Source organism: Hyperoodon ampullatus (assembly GCF_949752795.1).
Source record: "Hyperoodon ampullatus genome assembly, chromosome: X".
NCBI lineage: Eukaryota > Metazoa > Chordata > Mammalia > Artiodactyla > Ziphiidae > Hyperoodon > Hyperoodon ampullatus.
The window spans coordinates 29,335,605-29,361,835 of NC_136913.1; the positions used below are offsets into that span (position 1 = coordinate 29,335,605).

Consider the following 26,231-nt stretch of genomic DNA (forward strand, 5'->3'; position numbering starts at 1 on the left):
AAAAACTGCTTTGGGGAGTGAGACTGCAGTCCCCAACTACCTGTGTGGACTGTCTTATAACTTTACCTACAGCAGAGTAATTGAGATTGACTGTATATTTTTGCTTTAAGAGTACAAGACATATGTTATTTTGCTATAAAACTTTATCATTAATCTGCAATGATATACTAAGAAAATATAAATGACCTGTTTTACAAGCATTCGGATTTATAGAAAAAAAGTGAAAAATATTTAATTAGTATTTACACTTTTGACATTTTAATGGGATTTGTATTCCCATTAGATAGTAAACAGGTGATTTTTAAAAAGTGACACACCAAATACATGGGGAACAATAAAAAGTGAGCCATCTTGATACCAAACATTTTATATAAACAGTCTTTGGAGCAAGAAACCCATAAAGAGCAAGACAGTTTATAATCCTGGAAACATGGTAAAGTAAAACAAAAGTCTACAAATACAAACTCTGTTCAAGACTAGATCTTGAGAGAGTTTTGCAATGATTGTGTTTCTTTTACCTCTTCCTAATTGGATTCAGAAGATCTGATAGAGAGACCCAATTTCAAGGGTTTTCCTTTGTTGTTTTTGTCCACAGGCAATGAGAGCATCACTAACTAGACAGCAACTCCACTACAACTATAGAGGGGCTACTGCATAAATGTGACAAAACTGAGTAAACAGGGTGCAGAATTGTTCTCTCATCAACACTTAGGAGTGATGATGTTCTTTGAGGGAGTGTTGTGTGACAAGGATTTTTCTTAAGGATACAAAGAGAATTTCATGAAAACACTGGACCAGACCACAAGTAAAAACAGTGGGCATCAAAGTAGCTTTACACACTATGAAAAGATGCTTACTTAGGAGTAAAGACAAAAAAAGATGCAAGTGAGGAAGGAACATCACTCTCTATTCTTTCTTTCCCTGCCCTGGATCACAGTAGACTAGAGAGGAAGGAACAAAAGATTAGTTCATTGGCTGCTTTCCTCCCTTCCTGCCTCCTAATCTTCTTTCCTCAATTCCTATGTTCCTTTATCTATTCACTGTCTATCATGTACTAGACACTTTATAAGGTGCTAGGTATAAAAATGACAACGCTCTTCCCAAAAGCAAGCTTCTTGGAGCCCAAGGCCAGAGAGGAACACAGAGACCTGGAAACAAGCAAAAGAAGGCAGTAGAGCTAGCATCAAGAGAGCAAGAGGAAGGGCAGTGAGAAAAGAAAAGACTGGGGCCAGACCAGCCAGATGGGACTTTGGGGTCCTTGCTGAGGATTTTTGGTCGTTTCCCAAGGGCACTGAAAAGCCACTGAAGAGTATTAAGATGAGGAATGACATAATTCAATTTATATTTTTACATAGATTACTCTGATTGAAATGTTGATTGCATTGTAGGGTGTTAAGAGTAGATACAGAGGGGCTTCCCTGGTGGCGCAGTGGTTGAGAGTCCGCCTGCTGATGCAGGGGACATGGGTTCGTGCCCCGGTCTGTGAGGATCCCACATGCCGCGGAGCGGCTAGGCCCGTGAGCCATGGCCACTGAGCCTGCGCGTCCGGAGCCTGTGCTCCGCAACGGGAGAGGCCACAACAGTGAGAGGCCCGCGTACCGCAAAAAAAGAGTAGATACAGAAAAGTGAGGAGAAAAGCTCTCTTGTAACAGTGTCAATAACTACAGTAGACAGAGTCAAGAAAGGTAAATTGACCCAGTGATGTGTTAGCGTTGGAAGGCTGGAGGTTGGTCATCCTGAAAAGGTACTATGTCAGTCTGCACTGGTGTTGTTTGGATAGGAGAAACTCTTTAGTTAGATCCTCCAATCATTAGGGTTTTGTAGATTACAGCAACAAAAAGATAAAGAAGCAAAGGATTTTAGGGTCTTGAAAAAGTTATTAAAATGCTTGATGATTGAACCTAAGTTGGACTTGGAGGGAGATAAAGATAGAAGATCACTGGAACTAATGTATAGAACAAAGAGTTATCAATGGGCTGGAGATCCTGATATGTCAAAGAAAGGGAGTAAGTGGGTATCTGAATAAGTACACTAGCCAAGTGGGGATTAATTCTCTTCAATATGGTGCATGTTACCCATAACTCTAGCATCACATCTCTCCAAAGCATATTACCGGTCATGAGATTCATGAGTAAGAGGACCGAGAATGATATGTGCTAACATTTTATCGCTGTTAGCAGGCAACCAAAGCCAATAATCAGGGAGAGTGAGACTATTTATAACAAAATGGTGGCTAGAAGGGACTGTGGAAAAACTACGTAGACCAAATTCCTCATCTTATACCTGAAGAACAAAGTAGCAATCACCATCTAACTTACAGATGAATAGGGCTAGAATCTCAGCCTCCTGAATCCTAGGGCACTTGTCCAATGATTCATTTTCTTTGATTTCTGGAACTAGAATAAAATTACACCTTTGGCAGAAATTCTGTCTCATTTCACCATATCATATAATGCATTCTATTTAAAATTCCCATCCTTCTCAGTGAATGCTCTTCTACATATACACCGGAGTGTTTTCACTGTTTATTCAAAGTTAGAACACTTTAAAAATCACAGCTATTATATCACAACCTACCACAAAAGCTACCTTAATATTGTGAATTATATGAAGGGGAATGGCTAAAGGAGAAACTGGCAGTTTCCCTGGCAATTTTTTATAGACTCTGGGGTCTTCCCTCATGTTCTCTTCCCTTTTTGTCATCTCCTATATCCTCTTCTCTGGAATAATATAAACTCTTGACCTTTCTTCAAGATGCTAGTTTTTGCTATGGCTCCATAGGTATCTTTCTTTAAGTGCTGAACATATAAAAGTGGCACCATTTTATCAAGCTTTCATTGTTTGGTAGTAATTTACTTGGTTTTCTATTCCCTTGTGTTGTTTATGTACCTTTTATTCTCATTTCAAAAACACCTATCAGGGCTTCCCTGGTGGCTCAGTGGTTGAGAGTCTGCCTGCCGATGCAGGGGACACAGGTTCATGCCCCGGTCCGGGAAGATCCCACATGCTGCGGAGCGGCTGGGCCCATGAGCCATGGCCACTGAGCCTGTGCGTCCGGAGCAACGGGAGAGGTCACAACAGTGAGAGGCCCGCGTACCGCAAAAAAAAAAAAAAAAAAAAAACAGAAACAAAAACAAAAAAAACCCCACCTATCAGTATCCACCATATGGCAGACACTTTGCTAGGTACTAGGGTCTTAGAGGTCAGCAAGGCGAAATCTCTGCCTTCCTCACTCTGAGTCTAGTAGAGGAGACAATATAATGAAAAACAAACAAAAACAAACAAAGGAAAGAAACAATTAGACAGCCTCTTCAATAAGTGGAGCTGGGAAAACTGGACAGCTACATGTAAAAGAATGAAATTAGAACACTCCCTAACACCATACACAAAAATAAACTCAAGGCTTCCCTGGTGGCGCAGTGGTTGAGAGTCCGCCTGCCGATGCAGGGGACACGGGTTCGTGCCCCGGTCCGGGAAGATCCCACATGCCGTGGAGCGGCTGGGCCCGTGAGCCATGGCCGCTGAGCCTGCGCGTCCGGAGCCTGTGCTCCGCAACGGGAGAGGCCACAACAGTGAGAGGCCCGCATACCGCAAAAAAAAAAAAAAAAAAAAAAAAAAAAAAAAAAAAAAAAAAAAAAAAAATAAACTCAAAAAGGATTAAAGACCTAAATGTAAGGCCAGACACTATCAAACTCTTAGAAGAAAACAGGAAGAACACTCTTTGACATATATCAAGCAAGATCCTTTCCTTTGTGACCCAGCTCCTAGAGAAATGGAAATAAAAACAAAAATAAACAAATGGTACCTAATGAAACTTAAAAGCTTTTGCACAGCAAAGGAAACCACAAACAAGATGAAAAGACAACCTTCAGAATGGGAGAAAATATTTGCAAACGAAGCAACTGACAAAGGATTAATCTCGAAAATATACAAGCAGCTCATGCAGCTCAATATCAAAAAAACAAACAACCCAATCCAAAAATAGGTGGAAGACCTAAATAGACATTTCTCCAAAGAAGATATACAGATTGTCAACAAACACATGAAAGGATGCTCAACATCATTAATCATTAGAGAAATGCAAATCAAAACTACAATGAGATATCATCTCACACAGGTCAGAATGGCCATCATCAAAAAATCTACAAACAACAAATGCTGGAGAGGGTGTGGAGAAAAGGGAGCCCTCTTGCACTGCTGGTGGGAATGTGAATTGGTACAGCCACTATGGAGAACAGTATGGAGGTTCCTTAAAAAACTACAAATAGAACTACCATAAGACCCAGCAATCCCACTCCTGGGCATATATCCTGAGAAAACCATAATTCAAAAAGAGTCATGTACCACAGTGTTCATTGCAGCTCTATTTACAATAGCCAGGACATGGAAGCAACCTAAGTGTCCAGCGACAGATGAATGGATAAAGAAGATGTGGCACATATATACAACGGAATATTACTCAGCCACAAAAAGAAATGAAATTGAGTTATTTATAGTGAGGTGGATGGACCTAGAGTCTGTCATACAGAGTGAAGTAAGTCAGAAAGAGAAAAACAAATACCGTATGCTAGCACATATATATGGAATCTAAAAAAAAAAAAAGTCATGAAGAACCTAGGGGCAAGACAGGAATAAAGACGCAGATCTACTAGAGAATGGACCTGAGGACACGGGGAGGGGGAAGGGTAAGCTGGGATGAAGTGAGAGAGTGGCATGGACATATACACACTACCAAACGTAAAACAGATAGCTAGTGGGAAGCAACCGCATAGCACAGGGAGATCAGCTCCGTGCTTTGTGACCACCTAGAGGGGTGGGATAGGGAGGGTGGGAGGGAGGGAGACTCACGAGGGAAGAGATATGGAGACGTATGTATATGTATAACTGATTCACTTCGTTATAAAGCAGAAACTAATACACCATTGTAAAGCAACTATACTCCAATAAAGATGTTTAAAAAAAAAGAAACAGTTGATAGCTGTTGGAGAATGCTAATGAGCAAGTTGTTATTCTGAAGACTGGTAAAGTACAAACATTTACTGCACCTGTCCTAGACGAACTATATCCTGGGTACCCAAATTGTGGATGAGTATATATTTTCTTTTCATAGAAGTACTCCAGCTAATAAATGAAGAAGAAATGATAGAAATAGGCAATCATCACATTGCAACCCCTAGCCATTGATCATTAATAGCTGCCAAAAATCACACACACACAAGAGAAAACAAGACACTGTGTACCTCCTGGTGATGGAAAAATACATTACTATCTATGAAGCAGTCTCATCAAAAAAAGGCAAACTCGAATACAATCAAACCTGTAGAACTACACTGTTCAACAGAATAGCCACTAGCCATATCTGAGCCCTTGAAATGTGGCCAGCCTGAATTGAGTTGTGGTGTAACCATTTTAACTGTAAATTTTTATGTCAATTACATGTTAAAATGACAATAATTACTGTTCTATAGTTATGTTAGATGCAACCATTAGAGGAAACTGGGTGAAATGTGTAGGGAGACTCTCTGTACTATTTTTGTAACTTACTGTGAATCTGTAATTACTTCAAAATAAAAAGTGAAAAAAAGTGGGGGGGATTTAAAAGACAAATTAGGCAAGTGCAATGTCTGGACCTTATTTCAATTCTTATTTAAACCAAAAAACCAAAACCCCAAAAACCTGTTAAAACATTTAAGACATGTATATGAGAAATGGAAATTTGAATACTGCCTTGGTATTTGTCATGATAAAATTATTGACATTTAGAAAGTATTATAGGGCTTCCCTGGTGGCGCAGTGGTTAAGAATCCACCTGCCAATTCAGGGGACACGGGTTCCAGCCCTGGTCTGGGAAGGTCCCACATGCCGCGGAGCAACTAAGCCCGTGCGCCAAAATTACTGAGCCTGTGCTTTAGAGCCCACAAGCTGCAACTGCTGAAGCCCGAGCGCCTAGAGCCCATGCTCCACAACAAGAGAAGCCACCGCAATGAGAAGCCCGTGCACCGTAACGAAGAGTAGCCCCTGCTCGCCGCAACTAGAGAAAGCCCGCACACAGCAATGAAGACCCAAGGCAGCCAAGAATAAAATAAATAAATTTTTTAAAATGTATTATAGTAACAACGTGGTTACCTTTAAAGAGCAAATTCTTATCTTTTAGAGACACTTTATCAAATATTCATGAATTAAATGATCCATGCCTGAGATTTGCTTTTAGATAATGGAGGACAACGTAGAGGTATAGAAGAAGTAAGATTGGCCATGAATTGATAACTTGGTCTTGATGGGTACACAGGTGTTTATTATAGAATTATGTCGCTTTAGCATACGTTTAATATTTTCCAAAATAACATTTTAAATATCGCCAAAAGACATGGACAAATCTTAAATGATATTAGTAATGCAGATGCTTTTGACATTTAAAATATGATGGCTTGGATTATTTCTAATTGACCCTTGGACTAGAGGAGTAAAAGAAGATTTCTCTTCCACTTGATTTCTTTTCCTTTTTCAACCTAGTTTCAATCAAAACTAATTTTAAAACAGTCATTGAATGCTTACTATGTGCAAATCACTATGCTTAAAAATATCCTACCCTGGGCTTCCCTGGTGGCGCAGTGGTTGAGAGTCCGCCTGCCGATGCAGGGGACACGGGTTCATGCCCCGGTCTGGGAAGATCCCACATGCCGCGGAGCGGTTGGGCCCGTGAGCCATGGCCGTTGAGCCTGGCGTCCGGAGCCTGTGCTCCGCAATGGGAGAGGCCACAACAGTGAGAGGCCCACGTACAGCAAAAAAAAAAAAAAAAAAAAAAAAAAAAAAAAAAAAAAAAAAAAAAAAAAAAATATCCTACCCTGTGTACATCGTTCTGCTTCTGAACTGCTGGGAAATCGCCTCCAATAGGTGCCTGCCGGCTTAACTCGTCATCTTTCAGCTGTAGCCACACCAGAAGTTCCTGAAGAGAAAGGTGCAGACGCTTCCACTGGTCAGAACTGGCTTCCAAATGGGACCTGAAAAATAGCAGGAGCAAACTATCAGAATATCTAGAAAGATAACTGATGGTTCTAACAATCCCACTAAAGGTACATTGGTTGGTTACTTCCACAGTGTGTAAACATACTGTGAACTACATAGCAGTCCTCAATAAAAATCCAGCTACCTGCTTTTGAGAGCAACAAAATGGGGGTATTTTGATGGCAACATGGAGGGAAGACAGTGTTTAGTTATATGTTTATTTCCACATGCAGAATTCTGAGACTTTTGGCATGAAATATACACTGGAATGGACTGCTTTCCTGTAGTGTTGCAGTCACTGATTCTTAATGTTTCTGGTAGAAGAACCTGGACCCAGTGACTAAAATAAACCACTCAGTTTTCGTGTGACTCATGCTAGTACTGGAATTCTTTCTGCTTTGAGAAATGGAAAGGTCTCTCCCCACATTTTGACTTTTCCATTTCTACACCCTAGGCAGCCTCTTCCATTGACTCCTTCCATCTGGCATCTGTTCCTTTTTGCTCCTCTTCCCATATGCTTCTCCTCCTTCTCTACTCTTCTTTATTCGTGTGCACCTGGGATTTGTTTTCACCAAGTTCCAACATTTTCCGCTTTGTTTCCTTTGTGTAAAATGTACTGAGACAACAATTCACGTAGAAAAGTAAAATCAGACATTTGCCTGAAAGCCTCCCCCCAAAACGTGAATAATTTAGGCAAGAGGCTGAGTGCTTTACCATCAACTGCCTTTAGAACACGTTAATCCATAGAAGGCATTTAAGAATATACAAATGAATGATCTGTGTTATAAAATCCACATTTCACTTGAGGATGAGAAGCTAAATTAAGAAAATAAATCATCATCCAGAAAACAAAGAAACGCAGAACTTTAGCAAAGCTCTATCCTCAGGTAAATCAAGAATTATGCTGCATTACTTATATCTCATCAGCAATTATTAATTAATTCATAAAAATTAATGCTGCCTATAAGTATAATATAGCCTCTAATGCTGCAGAGATTGAAATGTAAAGCAACCAGGTAGAACAACATTTCCCTTTGCCATTTGATACCTTAGCCTGACATTTCAAATACAATTCTTCTGCTGGCCTTAGTCAAACAGAATCACCAAATAGTACCTAGGTGCTGAAATTAAACTATTCTAAACTTTCTGAAGGATAATTTGATGATACATAAATGTCTTTAAAATCTGCAAATATAATGACCCACAAGCTTAAATTCAAGGAACTTATACTAAGAAAGTAACTGGGAAAGCATGCAAAGATACAGGTAGAAAACTGCTATTTACAGCATACTTATGATTGATACAAAGTTGAAACAACTTAAATATTCAGTACTAGGAAGTTGGTTACATACACAATGGTGAACTCATACAATGCATTGTTCAAATCCTGTGAATCCTATGCAATGTTCAATGTGATGACATAGGCAAATGTTCATGGACATGGACAAGATCATCCTGTCAGTCACTAAGTGAGAAAGTAGGTTACAAAAACGTACATAATCTATTTTTCCAAAATGTCTGTGTGTGTGCACATGCTGGACTATGCATGAAAAAATTCTGAAACGACAACTAGTTTATCCCTCAAAGGTGGATTTACAGGTGATTTATTCCTTCATCTTTATACTTTTCCAAATTGTCAGAATTCTCTGTTGTGAGCCATATAAACATTACATTCAGAAAAATTGAAGGTATTTCCATCAGGGAAATTAAATTGTTCAAGACTCTAAGGACATTTTTAGCTAAGAAATGAATCATGAAGTATCATAAATATCATGAATTAAATATAATAGTGTAGACTGCATATGGTGTAGAGGTCAGTTCTTTTATGTTTCTGTTCTCTCCTCCTATTTCACTTTTCCAGGATAAGCCTAAGTGAGAACTCCCTATGCAAGATTTTAGCTGTTTAATGACATGTAATGACTACTGGTTACGGGGATTCCCTGGGGTATCTGGAATTTGCAGCTTGGTCCCCTTGAGGGTGAAAGAGGCTGTCAAGCAGGATATTTTGAAAGGTAGAGAGAGGCACAGTACAGCCATGGAAAGGCAGCACATTGTAGATGAGCCACTGATTAAATAAATATTTACTGAGCCCCTCTCAGTCCCAAGCAGGCATCGGGGGGTAGGGAGGGGGGAAGGTAAGGGAGGATATAAAGACGTCTAATGCCTGGCCTCCATCTGTCTGGTAAAGGAAATAACGCATCCCTGTGGTGGAGAGGTCTACAGGATTGATATGCCGAAGGGCAGGTGGCCTAAGGTGAGGCCTCCAGCTGCTGCTTCATTTACATAAGGAGGTGCTACAACCCACCCCCACCCCACCCCCACCTGGCCCCCCGGCCAGGTTAAATGGCCCCGACTAAATTATTAGCGGGGCCGATGAAACCCTTTGTGTCCCCTAGGAGAGAGGAAAAAAAAAAAAAAAAAGAGCACTGAGACCCAGGGAATTCAGTTCTAAAGGATCTAAGAGAAACTCCATAGCGTGAGATAGGGAAGCTGTGGAGAGCAAGGGACACGGGACAGTCAAGAGAGTTAACAGAGGAACAGAAGAAGGACCTGGGATCACGAGTGACAAAAAGCTCTCAAACACCGGGATGAGGGGGCCTTCCTTATTCATCCCTAAGGCATGGAGTTAAGTCACTTTTCTGAATGTCTGATCAACTTAAGTACATATCAAATGACTTTCTGTTCCTTGCTAAAGCCTGAGAGTGAAAGGGAAGATGTGATACGAGGACAAAAACTTATACAAAAAGCTTATAAAAGAGAGAGGACACTGGGTAGGGGTTGGAGAGGAGAAACTCAGACAACGGCTCCTGATTTAAAACAACACAAAGATATCCAATCTAAAGCCATGGCTCTCAAACTTTAGTGTGCATAAGAAACATTTGAGCAGCCTGCTTAAAGTACAGACTCCTAGGTTCCATCCCCAGAGTTTCAGTACTTTAAAAAAAATTTTCATTTAAGTATAGTTGATTTACAATATTATATTAGTTTCATGTGTACAGCATAGTGATTTGGTATTTTTGCAGATTATACTCCATTATAAGTTATTACAAGATAATGGTTATAATTTCCCATGCTATACAATATATCCGTGTTGATTGTCTATTTTATACATAATAGTTTGTATCTGTTAATCCCATACCCTTAATTTGTCCCTCCTCTCTTCCCTCTCCCCTTTGGTAACCACACGTTTGGAATCTAAAATATAATACAAATGAGGGCTTCCCTGGTGGCGCAGTGGTTGAGAGTCCGCCTGCCGATGCAGGGGACACGGGTTCGTGCCCCAGTCCGGGAAGATCCCACACGCTGCGGAGCGGCTGGGCCCGTGAGCCATGGCCGCTGAGCCTGTGCTCCGCAACAGGAGAGGCCACAACAGTGAGAGGCAAGCGTACCGCAAAAAATAAAAAAATAATAATAATACAAATGAAAGTATATGCAAAACAGAAACAGATTCACAGATACAATTCCTGTAACTTGAACAAGAATCTTTACAACTCAGCAGGTGAGCTCCAGGACCATTCTCTGAGGAAGAATTTCTTGAAGTATTTCCTATGTGCCCTAAACATTACTTGTCAGTCTCCACGGGGCAAAGGTGCTATTTGTCAGTGACATGATTTTGAAGGAGGTCTAGATGTAATGAAATGCTCTGAGCTCAGAGAACATTTTCTCTGGCCATATGCTAAGCTTGGGAAGTGTATTCAAGACACGTTTCTAATGCGTTTGTTGGAAGCAGCTGCCCTATTTTTATTTTCAAGATTGTATACCAAATATTTCTAAATGATTAACCTATGTTTGTATTTGGGATTTTTCCTGAAAATGTTTCTTTGTATTTGTAATGACCTTTTCCCCCTGGTTTTAAGGAACCTTAGAGATTATTCAACTCGCTTGTTTTGCAAATGTGGGAACTGAGATACAAAGGTATAAAGACACCTGCTGAGGCACATAACTTGAGCTGTCATATTTAGATTTGGGAAATGGAAACTACAAACCTCCCTATATGAGGAAATCCTTAACCTTGATGGTTTTCACCAAATGTTTTGGATCCCTGAGCAAAAAGGCTTCCTGCTAATTGGCAAATATACTCTATTTACCCCTACCTGCTCAACAGACAATAAAACAGGAGGTTTGAAGCTACACACTTAGCTTCTATCCATTTTCTATTAATCTTTATTAGTGAAGACAAGAGCTTAGGGGTTACTAGCTTTTAACAACAGAAGTAGCGATCTTTAATAAGCAGATAATTTCTATAACTTGTAAGGTTTAGGTAAAATGCAGAACCTTTAGGTGTGTTGGGATATATAGTTTGGGCTTTAAGAAACTCTTCACTGTCAGGACTCTAAGAATTATAGGGCTGCTAAAGTGAATGTTATTTCTCCAGACACTGATACTTCAAGTATGATTCAGTTGATGCCTGGTTTGAAATCCTTAATAAAACTTTACTCTGAAAGGCAACTATTCTTAAAGCAAAATGTGTTATATTGAAGTCATTTTTCACTTTGACTTCCTTTATAAAACTAACAATATATCCCTGTATATCTTTGGTACCTTTGGTAAAAAGATAGCATGTAAGCATACAGAAAGAAAAGGTAAGAATGCAGAAATAATAAGGAACCGCAGAAATAAAATGGGAGTTATGGGGCTTTAAATAAAGAGAAGCCCAAAGAGAAGTAAACACTTTTTTCCCAGATGGGCCATGAATTCCAACTTTCAAACATAATTAACATCCCAAGAGTAAGAAAGGGAAGGTTGGAGATACTCAACATCCAAGTAGCATTTTTCTCTCACTCAAAGGTAAAAAGACTTTGCTTTCTTTTGCTCTTTCTTTGTCCTCCATTACAGCAAGACCTCTAAGTATTCTAATTTCTAACACCGAGTACTTTCTAAGAGATTTATTGCTGCTGTGGACTATATTGCTGCTGTGGACTATATAATGTTGGTGTCCTCAGGTCTCAAATTAATGTTCAAAATTTCATAAAAGGGATTATCTTTATATAATATCTACAAGTTTTTCCCCCAAGGATAACAATCTCACAGAATGTAAGTTTTGCTGAAATTATGTGGATGTCATATGTGATTCTCATAGTTAATAATATATACAATAATCTGGAAAATATAATCTGGTGGCAGATTAAATTGAAATCTTCATACATGTTTCTTATGCACTTGATCACTTCTCAAATTATTCATATTTTCAAAATTAAAAATGCAAGTTTTGTAGATATAGAATATTTTAGAATGAGAAACACTTTATTTGACTAATCACCATCCTGATGTTGGATAATGTCATCAGTGACTGTGTGTGTGTGTGTGCATGCGTGCACGCGTGTGTATGTGTATGTATACACGTAAGTAGAAAATTTTCACTCTATTTTTCTCCCACTTAAAGCAGTTAATCTTTTGTTTGACGGCACTCAGCTATCACTGAGTATTTACTTCTCTTTCTTATACCTCTTGGACAAAATGCAGTGTGATAACGCATGTGGAACAGGTGGCATCTACTTTCCTTGAACTAAATTATGAGATACAATTTCAATTAAAGTATTCTTTTCTCTCAAAGATATTGTATCAGTATTTACTTTCTCTTATACCGTATCTTTGAACTTAATCACTTCTTTTCAATATAAGAAAACCAAGGTAGAAAAGCTCAATAATTTGCCTAGGTTTATAAAGAGTGATTGTAGAATTAAAAATAATAGAATTGTAGAATTGCCAGGAAACTTGAAGAGACCACCCATGTGTCTGGTCAAACTTCCTCATTTCAGTGAGAGAGAAAATTCAAGTCTGAAGCAGTTAAGTGACTGGCTAAAGATCAGATGCTAGGTAGTAACAGAGCCAGAGGAGAAGCTAGGTCACCCAACTGTTGGTCCAAGACCCTTTCTACTCCACCTCACTGACTCATTTATAGCTTGGAGTTTTGTATTTATCTAATTTAGCTGAAGGCAGCAAGCACAGCCCTATGAAACAACTCATGAATACTTCAAGGAGCTTGCCATAATGAGAATGTAGATGAGAATAGTACAGGGAAGACCTGGTAAAGGAACAGTCAGAAAGCGAAATCTTGATTATGGAATCTGAGTCAAAATTTGGAGGCTCAGAGGAGAGATGGTGTTCCAAGTGTGAGGATCGGCAAATGGCTGTACTCATACAGGACAGTGAGAAAATTGTTGGAGAGCAGGAATGGGGTTAGAAAGCAGCATTTACTTGACTCAGAGAATCCATTTTGGGCAGTAACTAGATTGCTGCTTGGGGAGGAATGAAGTGGGAGGCAGAGGAAGGACAGAGAGGGAAGGGGTCAGCAGGGGCTTATTAGGCATAGTTGGTAGAGAGTGGAAGGGTCACTAGATCCTAGTGACTAAATATAAGCTTCATGAGAGCAACGATTTACTTTTGTCTGTTTTGTTCACTGTTGTATCCTCCGTGCCTGGAAGAGTGCCTAGTACATAGTAAACATTCAGTAAATATTTCTTGAATGAACAAATAAATGAATGAGTGAAATACGGGCACCAACAAGACTGAAGTTCTTGACCAAAGGAATAACGTGATAGAAACAGTGTCCAAGGAAGAATATTTTTGTAAATGTGTAATGGATGGTCTCAATATGTAAAGAAAGAGAGCCAAATCCATCAGTATGGAATGACATGATGAAGACTTCAATCAATCAATCAATCAATCAATCAATCAATAAGAACCACAATCACAAGAAGAGAAAGACAGGGCAGAAGGAAGATAAATAGAGGGTAAAAGACATAATGTGGACTTAGATCTGCAAGCACAACAATACCGCTTATGAGTCAATGGAACACAAAGGGAAACTTCAGAATCATTTTTGTTCAGACTCAATTTTTTCTCATTAAAAAATGGATACCTGTGAAATTAAGCGCTAATGTTTTTATATTTTGAAATATAAAAATGGCTTCAGAATCTCTTATGAAATCATGAACAACTGAATTTTTTTAGTATAATATGTCATAGTTGAGGTAAACACAGGGATGTTTCTCCAGGGTACCTTTGGAAGTTTTTTTTTAAAATTGTGGTGACTTTTCACTACAAAATAATGGCGACAGAGGAACTGACTAGATTGGCAATGCAAGCTTATGTGTCACTGATGGTTCGGTACGTAACTCTTCCAGGGTTCATCTATCCTATTTCATAACAATCCCCAATTACTACCTCTACTGTGCTTCTCTCAACTGAACCCTGCCATTCAGTACGGATTGACTGATACCCTTATTTCAATCAAGCGTCAGGAAATAAACTGAATCGCTTTGATGTGAAGAATTACTTCCTCACTTTTTATAAGTGAGTGTTGATAACACATTCTGTATTATTCGAGAGGCCTACTTAAAAGCCAAAACCGTTGATCTGAGTATTTAAATTCTAGAATTTGCAGTACCTCAGATGAGCTAAGGTAACTGTTTTCTACTTGATTAATGACAGCAAGAATTAAACTGCAGTAGCTGGCTTATGGGAAATTGCTGAGAATGAAGAGCCCATATTTTGGCTGACATGCTGTTTGCCGCTTTCAATCCTCCTTTTATTTCATCAAGTTCACATGAAAGAGAGAAAAGGCACTGAGTGATGTTCAGAACAGTTACAGCACCTTTCTTTTTCCCTCCCGAAAAAAAGAATAACTTTCTTTTCTTTCCTTTATCTACCGATATCTTTCCCATCTCACAAGTTTCATTCCTTTGTAATGACATGTTATGAAAGTGGCCGGTGTCGTTACATATACTCACCTCTCTGAGAGGTGAAGCTGTAGAACGCGAATGGAGCCTCCCTATCTTTGAAAATGCCATCGCCCGTTGTTGCCCACAACTCATCACCGACACATCAATACAAAATTCATGGATCAAATAGGGAGATAAAAATGAGTGTCTTGGAAGCTAGGGCGCAAATTTGGGGGGAAAACCACAGAAATAAAAATAAATCCTTTCCTCCTCCCAGAAATCTGCTCTTGTGTTTCATCCTTTCCCTTATTAAGTATTTATGTGTAAAAGTTAGGTGGGTCTTACCTTCTCCTTCTTCGTTTATACTCTATGGCATAACACAACTGTTCAAAGCTCAGACTCTGGAGCCAGCCTCCCTGTGTTCAGATCTTAGATCTGCCACCTACTAACTAAGTGACCTCGGGGAAGTTATTTAGCCACTCCGTGTGTTACTTTCTTCAAATGCAAAGAGAGGATAATAAGAGAATCTAACTGTTAGAGTTGCTGAGAGCATTAAATGGGTGGACAAGTCTAAAGTGCCCATGACATTGCACAGTATGTGATACACCATGTAAGTGTGAGTTGCTATCATCATAATTCTGTCATATTACGTGCAGATTTTTACAAGAGTGTTTTCAAATGAATAAATTTCATTTATATTTTTTCCTCATTTATAGAAGTAAAGATACTCTATGTCCAACTTTGGGACAACTTAGAAGAGCTATAAAGAAGAAAAATCATCTCCCTCCTGTAATCTTACGACCTAGAGGTAGTAACAACTCCCAGTGTTGAGTGCATTCCACTAGTCCTCTTCTACCTCCCTCCACTACCACTGCTCCTCTAGACACAGAAGAAAACACAAGGTACTTTTATAAAGAGACGTGAATTAGACAAAGCAACGGATTAGAAAGCAGGAAGCCTGACTTCCACTCCCTGTACCTCCCATGCCACTTAGGTGACCCTGGGCATTTCACTCTCTCTCTCTGCTCTCTGCTCCTCCACTGAACTAGTGCAAAACAGGTACAGCAAGAGCTTCACTCTGCCCTCCTTACAGTAATGCTGAGACACCTTCATTAACTTCTCAAGAGAATGCTGCTACGCACAAAAGGGCAAAGTACAAAACAGGTGTGTACAGAACAGCTAAAGGCTTAGTTTACAGGGTATATGGTAACACAATCTGAGAGGAAGCAAAAGGCAGGCAGTTGTTATAATCTCTCCTTGGCTGTGGGAGCTATGGCGAGGTCTCCTTTAAAATATTAATTATAATGTGTTATGGGTATTTAAAGAATGTCCTCACTTATGCATTTAGAATAATGCCAGAGAAAGAATCCCATAATAAACAGACGTTAGTTTTATCATTTTTTGAATAACCCTGTGATAAACCAAGAGAGAACACTATGAAATCAGGATAGCTGTGTTCCTCATTTGAATTCACTCTGATGTCTTAATAAGTATGTCTCCCGTGGTTATAACATAGCACCATTCTAATCTCATCTGAACCCTCAAGTATCATCTCCATACCGAGCAAATAAATGATTCATTTATTCAAAATAAAATAAATCATTCTGAAATTGGGGGATTTACATAAACATATGAGATATTAGCTACTTGTGCTAGGAAAGTGAGGGGAACGTTGCCATTTTAATTCATTTCTGGCCTTTTTGTTGTTGTTGTTCCGGATCTTTTCTTACCTAATGTTGAGAGACTTTTTCCTCAGCTCGCTCCACTTGAAGTTCATGTTATCCAAACGTCTTTGTAACAGAACCGCATCATCAGAACCTTCCAGGGATCTCAGGATTTTTTGGCCATTTTCATCCAGGTTGTGATAGATATCTGTGTGAGCTTCGATTTCTCCTTGGAGGTCCTACAGGGCATCAGGAAGAAGAACACACGCAGAATTACCAAACAAAAGAGACCGGCTGTGACTGTGAATTTGGAGAACTGCAAAAAATAGAATATTAGTTAAAAAGGGATTTCAGTTGCTTCAACTAACAAGAAGATACACCTCCAGCTCACTTTCCTCGGTGTATCATCTCTTTATGTCGTTATGTGGATCGAAAGTGGGCATCTTATTAGGTATAATACATTTATTCCTTGAGATTATGAATCGGAACATAATACATTTATAACTTTATAAATTTCATAACTTATTATGTCTTCTAGTCCATGGAAAAAACACATTGTTTCAAGGAAGTGATAGGAAATAAAACTCCATGATAAAGTGCACCCCAGTGCCAATCACTGTATTACACTACGGGTCAAGTCATATTTTCCAAGCACATAGTAATCTGTAGAATTGACTCGGACCACAAAAGCATGGAGAGACTAATAAACAAGGCTGTACTTGGTCCATAGCACCAGCACATTAATGGGATTTGATCACAGGAGAGAATCTTCTTGACAATACACATTAAGTTCACCTTGGTAAAACAGCATCACACAATTATTACAGCACCAGACATTTATTAGTAAGACTTCCCATTTAAAATACCATCACATTTTTAAGCTCAACAGGTGGAAAGTCCATAGGACTTTGATAAGAAGTGATGATTTCAACCTCATTTGTATATACACAGATCAAGAAAATTATCATAGTAGAGAATCTGACCTTTACATGGTATGTCTTCCTGTGTAACATTTTCAGCTTGAACCGGGGACTACAGCACTGATCCTGTTGCATAGCAATCCTGAGAAAACCCAGCGACTGAAAGAGCCCTGCTTTAAAATGCCAACTTTGCTTACATTCTGTTGACAGAATGAATTTCAGACCACAGGCCTCACCAGTCAATAATAATAAACAGCCACTTTGTACTCCTCACTAAACGGCAGCCAGGCCTGTGGATGTGGGAGGGACCTCAAAGAGAGGAGGCCTGGAATATGCAACTGATAGTTTATATTAAACAGCCAACTTTTCTTATCATTTTGCCATTATAAGCCAGAGACATTATAAATTCATTTTCTATATGTGTTTCCCTCCTTGTTCCCAGCAGAACGGTCAAAGCCAAAGGAACATTCCTCAGAGAGCTGCCGGGTACCAGCATTCCTTTCTGCCTACACAATGAATGGAGGCTTTGTACATTATCTGACTTGCTTTTAGAGATTTGTATGCTTCTGTTTAACAAGTTTAAAAATTCATTCTGAAGCTCCGAACAACTGGATTGATCTGTGTAACTAGAAAATTCCCCCCCCGCCTTTCTAAAATTGAATTAAATTACTCTTCTAAAGTAAGGAAGGAAAAGTGGCAGCAATAACATGTTACAAAGTCTGAAGAAGTGGCCCGAGTTTTCAGTCGCAGCCTCTTAGATGCAGGGAGATGGACGATGAATGTCTCCTGTCACTATTGCTGGCAGCCAAAGTATCACCAATGGACTCTAAAGAGAATTCTGTCTCATTCCCTTCGACTGGAAGACAGGAGGGAAATATGGATAAACCCCATCTGGAGTTGAAAGACTAGAAATACTAAAACATATTGAGGAGCATCTATCTTTATCCCATCAAAAACAGGCTTGTTTTGGAAGGAAATAGCCTGATTCTGAAACTAGCTGATGTGGTAGAAAACCAGTATTGGGCTTCTTCCTGAATGGAGCTTGATCAAATATATATCCAATTTATCTTTGTGTACCTACATGGAAAAACATACCCTGCTGAATTTGCTACTTTTTCAGTGAAAGAGAAAATTGAGGTTAATATATCTAAATAATTCAGGAATAAAACCCAAACAGATCCAAGTTATCAAGATAATGCCCCCACTTCTCTCTTTTACTTTACTTTTCTTCTTGTATGTGGTTTGCTACCTACAACTTGGCCTCAGAGTACACGCTTAAGGAATTAAGACCAAACCTTTTGTTGTCAACAAATTAAGATATTTTGACTAATACAATCAGCTTTCTACATTAGCATGCATATAAATTATAGTACATTTGAATTTTTATGTCCTGCATTTATAGCAGAGACCCAGGTTCAATCAATAGTTCCTTAAGATTATGTGTATCGTGAAGTCATCAATACTTTGCTGAATAAATAAGAGGTCTTCCCAAGCATAAGTAGGATGTTGATTCATGAAATTTGCTAATTTTCATCTTTGCCACTTATGTTGCCCTGAATTTAAACATCTTTGTTGTATCATCGAGAAAGAAATGAATATAAAATTGATAAACCAGTGCTTGTTGAGGACTGGTTATTTGTCTAGCCTTAGCACTGTGGGAAATCTAAGAGGAAGGCAAGAGACAGTTATGCCTTTACTTTTTCGAAAATCTAGTATGCACTTTTTGTTTAAGTCATTCATATTATCAGCTACACGTTGAGAATTTCCTGCCAAACCTCATACATACTCGGATTAAAATTTCTCCCCTTGGGGGCTTCCCTGGTGGCGCAGTGGTTGGGAGTCCGCCTGCCGATGCAGGGGACGCGGGTTCTTGTCCCGGTCTGGGAGGATCCCACATGCCGCGGAGCGGCTGGGCCCGTGAGCCATAGCCGCTGAGCCTGTGCGTCTGGAGCCTGTGCTCCACAACGGGAGAGGCCACAACAGTGAGAGGCCCGCATACCGCAAAAAAAAAAAAAAAAAAAAAAAAAAAAAAAATTTCTCCCCTTGGAAATTCAGAAGTAGCTGAAGTCAAGTCTTAGCATTGGCAGGAAGGTAGCTCTTAACTCAGTATTCCTTCTCTAGTTTATGATGGTAGCATAGAGCAACAAATGACACATGTATAGTAAAGGGCTTTACCGTTTACAAAGCACTTACACATGTATCGTTTTACTTATTCCTACTCCTTACCCAGTGAAGTACATAATATTTTCTCTGTTTTACAGATGAGAGCACCGAGGCTCAGAGATGTTTAACTGACTTGCCAAAAAGTGTTAAATGTGGGCAATGGATCCAGTTCTTTTGACTCTAGAAGATCTTAGGCTGTCTCCACACACCATTTGCTGCTGTAAGCACTGGCTATAACAGACAGTAGTTACTGAAGCTGAACAAGGCTACTGCTAACAAGAGGAAAAAACAACTACTGAGGTTAAAGGACACGGAAAGACGGCATTACTGATTTTGATTAAACTTTACCCACGTGGATTGATTTGTTCAAAATGAAAAATGGAATCCTGACTACCCTTTTCACTTTTCATTTTGCAATTGGACATCTGGGACCACCTGTGAGCAAAAATTATTTGCACTGAAAAAGTCTGCTACAAAATATCCCCGCTGCCAGAAATTCTCCCATCAGTAATTCACTCCTTTGTCTAAAAGAGTCATGTGAACATTACAGGAAGTAATGACCTGACATATCAGCATAAACGTAGTTTGGCCATGCTCCTCGGGGATGGCGGGCTGGCAGGGATTCCGTCAAGCTACAGGACTCAGGTAGGTTGCTCTAAAATGGAGGTGAGTATCGGTGAGGACCATAAGGCTTTCTTTAGGAAGTTAGCCTGCTGTAGTGGAGATATTTTAGTACAAGTAGGCAGCATGAGTCCTAGGTGGGGAGGGAGACATTGACAGGGCACTTAGGAAGGAACACACTCATATTTGCATAAATTACCATGATGGCATTTATCCTAAGATTAACCTTAGACTCAGGGGCCCCAGAAAAGCAGGAGGTTAGGATGGAGAATCGAGTTCTCAGGAGACCCAATCTGGACAAAAAGTAATTTTCACAGATATTTTTAAGTAGTTTTATTTCACTTCTGACCTAACTAGAAAAGATCACTCAAGCCTTAGTTGCTACGATCAATGTAAGTTTTTTCTTCTTTTTGTGATTGTATTCTTTAGGAAGAACAATAACTAATGAATGGGGAAAAAGGATTTGTTACATAACAACAGAAGCAGCAGCAGCAGCAACAGCAACAACATATATAAGACTTCCTTTACAACAGACACTGTCTAAAGCACTGTATATACATGAGCTCATTTAATCCTCTCAGTAACTCTCTAGGGTGGGCATTATTAATATCTTCTCTTCACACATAAGAGAATGAAATTACAGAGAGGTTCAGTAAAAAATGCACAAGGTCACACAGCTAATAAACCATGCAGCGAAATTTCAAACCCAGGCCGTCAGACTCCAGGGACTGGGCTCTTACCCACTAGGCTATATCACCTCTGAGTCTTTTCCTATTAATTAAAAAATGTTTCCTATTAATAATACTCCTGCTTAAGTTTCAGCAAATCTAGCACAAGGCAGACTAACATTGTTTCCAGTACTCAAAGAGTAACTTTACGGTCTTATTAATATGGAGACTGTTAAACATATCTAAAGTAGTGGACAGATATATCCAATAAAAGAGGGAGAGCATAAAATAATTGAGAAAATGGGTGCCAATGGAAAAATAATATGCAGCCCCTCCCTGCAGAAAGAGACATATAGCCTAGAGTTATGTATAATTATGGAGCAAATTTCAACTGTGAATATCAAGAAAGTTTAGATGCGAGGCAAGCAGTATGCTTATATGCTTACAAAGCAGGTTTAGGAGTAGGGAGTATTGTGTTTCCTGGAGAGCATTTTCAAATCTCACCATTCCTTCTTTTCTGAGCATCTAGCCTACTTCTGTCATAAGTCTCCTTTCTCAGCCTCCAGGGAAAACTAATGGGAAAGTGCAGTTAAACAGAAATAATTCTAGTCTCTTCCCTCTCTTTCCCTTATTAGCTGCATAAGTGTAAAGACTCTTTAATCTCCTTGGCTTCACTAAATATTAAATAATAATACCTACCTGCTGGGTTATTTTGAATATTACATGGCATAATTTTTGTAAAATACTTTGAACATCATCTAGAACACAATAAGCCTTTAATAAATAATAGCTAATGTAAGGATTTCTATTATAAGAGAATCAGTGTGGGGAAAAAAGTGATAGAAATAGACTTTACAAAGTCATGGAACTTCGTCTGAGCCTTGAAGGATGGATAGGATTGAGAAAGGTGAAGGGAAGAGGAAGAGGGTATTCCAAGTGAGAAAAGCCTGGAAATGGCAAAAACGTGGCAAGGAGTTTGGATTACGAGCAGGTACAATGAACTGCACGACCTGATTGGAATGGACAATGAGCGCTGAGAAGAAACAGGTAGAATATAGCCGATGTCCTTAAACTAAGTAGGATAAAGACCTTCTTTCAGGAAGCTACTGAGAACAGAAGTTTATAAAGAAAAGTAAAGGACAAAGATGAGATTACTGATTAAATTTGTACCATCTCATTTGACAAGTAGAATGATCCATGGTGATCGAAAGTAGTAAGACAACCGGGGAAGAATATGAAAAGTTATGAAAGTCTTACTTTTATAAGACGAAAATAAAGAAGGAAGATACCAAGAATTAGTTGCTGCTACACACCTCTTTTTATTATCCAAACAAATGGTTATGATACTATTCCAAAACATCACGGATAATAGATTCCACATATTCTCTTTCCTATGTATATGGAATTATTTGTCTCTAAAAAAGAACTCATCAAATGATAACCTCGGGGCTTCCCTGGTGGCGCAGTGGTTGAGAGTCCGCCTGCCGATGCGGGGGACACAGGTTCGTGCCCCGGTCCGGGAGGGTCCCACATGCCGCCGAGCGGCTGGGCCCGTGGGCCATGGCCGCTGAGCCTGCGCGTCCGGAGCCTGTGCTCCGCAACGGGAGAGGCCACGACAGTGAGAGGCCTGCATACCACAAAAAAAAGAAAAAAAAAAAAAGATAACCTCCTTATCTTGAATATAACTGAGGAGTAAGCAATAAAACAAGCAAAAAGATGTAGGAAGAATAAGTGACCAAATCTCGCCACAAATTTAATCATTATGGACACTCTTCTGAAAGCAATTAGTATGTAAATAATGATAAGGTCATTAGTTCCTCTTTACTGGTAATTTTTGCCTAATTCAAATAAGCTTAATAGTAAAAAAAAAAAAAAAAAAAAAAAAAAGAAAGAAAGAAAAGCGATGATCTGATTTCTAAGAACTTAAAAGGTGAGAAACAGAAGATCCAAAATGGAGAGAAGTTATCCTTAAGGGCTAAACTGAGAGCAGCAAGAAGTGACACCTGACAGAGAACCAGAAAGGTGTAAAAGGAGCTGCAGGCACTCAGAGTTGACCAGGGTCACACAAGTGTGAAAACTAATAGCCCTACATATATTATTAGCCCTTGAAGGCATCACCTAACTTTAAAGCAAAGCAAAATAATTAATGTTAATGATCCTGAACAAGGCAGAAAAAGGCAGATTTATGTTCAGTGAACTCTAAGAAGAATGTAGTGTATGTAAAACTCTTTAAATGAATTTACCCAACGTAGTTATTCTGAAAAGGTGATGACGCTTTAAAGAAGTTAAATAAAACAAAAACAAACATGCAAAAGTAAAACTCCCTTAGCTTGGTTACCCAACATGATTTGTTAAACATGGGCTCTAAATACTTGAGGTTTTGGAGTACATACACATACATACACACACACACACACACGCACGCACAGAGTCCATCATGAGAACAGAAATTAAGAGTAAATCTTTAGAAACGTTGATAGCAATCTAAAAATAAAAAGCATGGGCTTGCATTTTGTGTCTGGTTTTTGTAATTTTTAAAAGTAATTTATTGCGCGTTACAAAAGTATCCATCTGTTATGGATTGGAAATTAAAACTAGGAAAACAAAACAGAATTATCCTTCCTAATGGATTTTTGAGAAGCACCCATATAAAGGAACTGGACCCACAATCTTGACTTTATAAGGATTCTAATCTAACCGCCAGAGGTTCCTAACTCACACAGGAAATGCAGCTGGATACAGATTCACAGTGGGTGTGACTCCTTTTTTCTCTTCTATATGTGGCCATTGCAATTCTTTTAAAAGCAGGAGAGTTGTCATCCCGAGATAAACAAGAGTTAATTTGAGGACTGCCATTTGGCTTGGAGCCTGGTTGCTCTAGGTAGATAAGGAGTGTGTTTTCAGGTCCACTGCATCGCAATGCATCTTAAACGAGCAGCTATGGATTTAGGAGTCCACAGGCTTTGCTTTAAAAATGGCTGTTATTAAGGTCCTCAGAGACTATTATCCTGCAGGGTTTGTTGTCTTTGCTTTCGTATCTTGTTCAAAAATTCTCACATTTAAGCACCAGAACAGTGGAGAGAAGGGATATGTTCTCCTGCCTCAGTACATTCCCAGGTGCAAAGCTTTACTTCAAAATCTAATCTTTAAAAATGCCCGGCCTAGGGTGGATTACCCCAGAGGAAACGGAGCAAAATCCCATTTGTCAGACTGCCTTAAGCAATCCCAAACTCCGGTAACACGTGATGCTTTCTCTTCTTGTCTGACCCTCTGGTTCACTCTACTCCGAAAATTACTTTTTTAAAATTGAAGAGCTCATTTCAGATATACCAGATTGGATAAGGGACGTATCTTTTTGCTTCTGCATCTTGTTTTTCCTAGTTTCTTTTTATTCTGTCACAGTGCAAAAGAGTCTGCATACTTATTCATCACACAAACATGCATTAGGTACCTATTTTAACTCCAAGATTTCAATAGGAGCTGTGGGAATACATACGATATAAGAAAGGTGGAGTCCCAGGCCTTAATTCCTGCCTTCACTCCTCCCTCCCTTCCTCCTCCCCTCCCTTCTTCTCTTTCCTTCCTCCCTCCCACTAATATTTAATATATTAGCACCCAGGTCTGCAGTGGTAAAAAAAACCCCAAACCTCTGCCTTTTTGATGTTCACAGCATAAAAGGATAAAAGGAGAAATAAGATGAACAGGGGAGAAATATGGGAAACAGATAAACAAGTATTCAATAAAATAAGCAAATGCTCTGGAGGTAACAAATGGGGGGGCTACGATAAGGGTAACGCTGTACATATGGTGGTGACGGGTGCTCTTCGGTTATGGTGGTCAAGGAACATCTATGAGAGAAGGTTCAGTGTCAGCTGAGACTTGAAAGATGAGAAGACACCAGTTATAGGAAAACCCAAGGGCACAGAAGTCCACTCAAGTAAGAGGGCAGACCTTTGCATCAGCTCTGTGATAGGAAAGATCTTGGCTAAAACTTCCCGAGAAAGAAATGTGGCTGGAAATGAGGTAAGAGAGGCTTCAGATAACGTGAGGCCTTGAAGTCCCATGGTAAGGAGTTTGAATTTTATTTCGAGTGCAATGGAAAACAATAGAAGCTTTTAAAGCTGGGTAGTGACATGTTATCGTTTAGGCTTTAAATGAATCACTACATTGCTATGTGGAGATTAACGAAGGCAGGAGAGGAAACAAAAAGACCAGTTAGAGGCCAGGGCCTCTAATCCAGGCAAGAGATAAAGGTGGCCTGGACTAGGGTGACTGTAGAAGGAGAGAAGTGGACTGATGTGAGATATAATTTGGATGTTGGATTTCTTACACATACTAATGGACTGGTTGATGAGAATAAAGGAAAGGGATATCTCAATGTTAACTCCAAATTCTTGACTTGAACAACAGATGGTAGTGTCATTTACTGACATGGTGAAAGCCGTGGGAAGAGTCAGTTTTGTGTTCTAGTCACATGTCATGCTTTAAAATGACTGTGAATCATTCAAGTGGAGGTTTCAAATACATATGTGAAACTCAGAGCGGGGGTCTGGGCTGACTTTAAGAATTTGGGATCATCTGGCTTACTGATACTAAGACCATAGGAATGGGTAAGCATACTTAGGGAGAAAGAAGAGAGAGAGAAGAAAAAGGGCCCTTGGACCACGTCCTGAGGACTGCCAACATTCAGAGATTAGGTAGGGGTAGACCACCTAGCAAACGAGACAGAAAAGGAGGAGCCAAAGAAGTAGGAGAAAAACTAAGAAATTATGGTGTCATAGCAACCAAGAGAGGAGGGGGGTTTCAAAAAGAAAGGGGAAGGCAACAGTGTCAAACACTGTTACGAGATTGGTTACATTATTGGAACAGAACATTGTCTACTGGATTTGGCAACAAGAAAGGTCACTGGTCACCTTGATGAGAACAGTTTCAGAGGAGAGGAAGAAAGATGTAAGAGTAAGAAGACTTAAGGAGGTTAACTGAACACACCGAACTACTGAAAAGTTTACCAAGTTTAGATGAAAAAAAAAGATAGCACCTGAAGGGGGAGGAAGGATCAAAGGGAGGGTTTGGGGGATGATTTTCTAACGTTTGTTTTATGTTTAGAGTTTATACTCTACGTGGGGAATCTGGTTTGAAGCAGCTGAGGAAGAGTTACAAAGGTCCACATAACTAAAGTGTACATAAAGACATGAGTATGTCTTAAAGCCTGGAGTGGGTGGGGGTAATTAACATAGATTGGGACAAAGTATTGCACAGTGGAAAGGGCCCAGTCTTTAGTGTCATAAGATCCCTTAAGATTCTAAAGTGCCTCCAGTGGCTAGTTTTGTGATTTGGCACAAATTATAAAATACTTCAAAGCCTGTGTTTTTCCAACCATAAATAGGGCTAATAATATGTACCTTATAAGGTTTAGGCAAAGATTAGATGAAGTGATGTGGGTAGAGCATCTAAATGCTAACTTAATGCCTGATCTACTGAGAGCTTTCATTAAAACTGTATCCCGGGCTTCCCTGGTGGCGCAGT

The 26,231-nt window shown here is 39.4% G+C and overlaps 1 protein-coding gene across 5 annotated transcripts in view; it reads right to left on the bottom strand.

Moving 5' to 3' along the window:
* Positions 1-26,231, bottom strand: part of DMD (dystrophin) — a gene marked incomplete at both ends in the record, with an annotated part of 2,093,893 nt that overhangs the window by 363,536 nt on the left and 1,704,126 nt on the right. For all 5 annotated transcript variants that reach the window (XM_079728248.1, XM_079728247.1, XM_079728250.1 and 2 more), the window contains 2 exons: positions 6,845-7,001; positions 16,400-16,572. In XM_079728248.1, the coding sequence (XP_079584374.1) occupies positions 6,845-7,001; positions 16,400-16,572 (330 nt within the window). The remainder of the gene's footprint in view (positions 1-6,844; positions 7,002-16,399; positions 16,573-26,231) is intronic.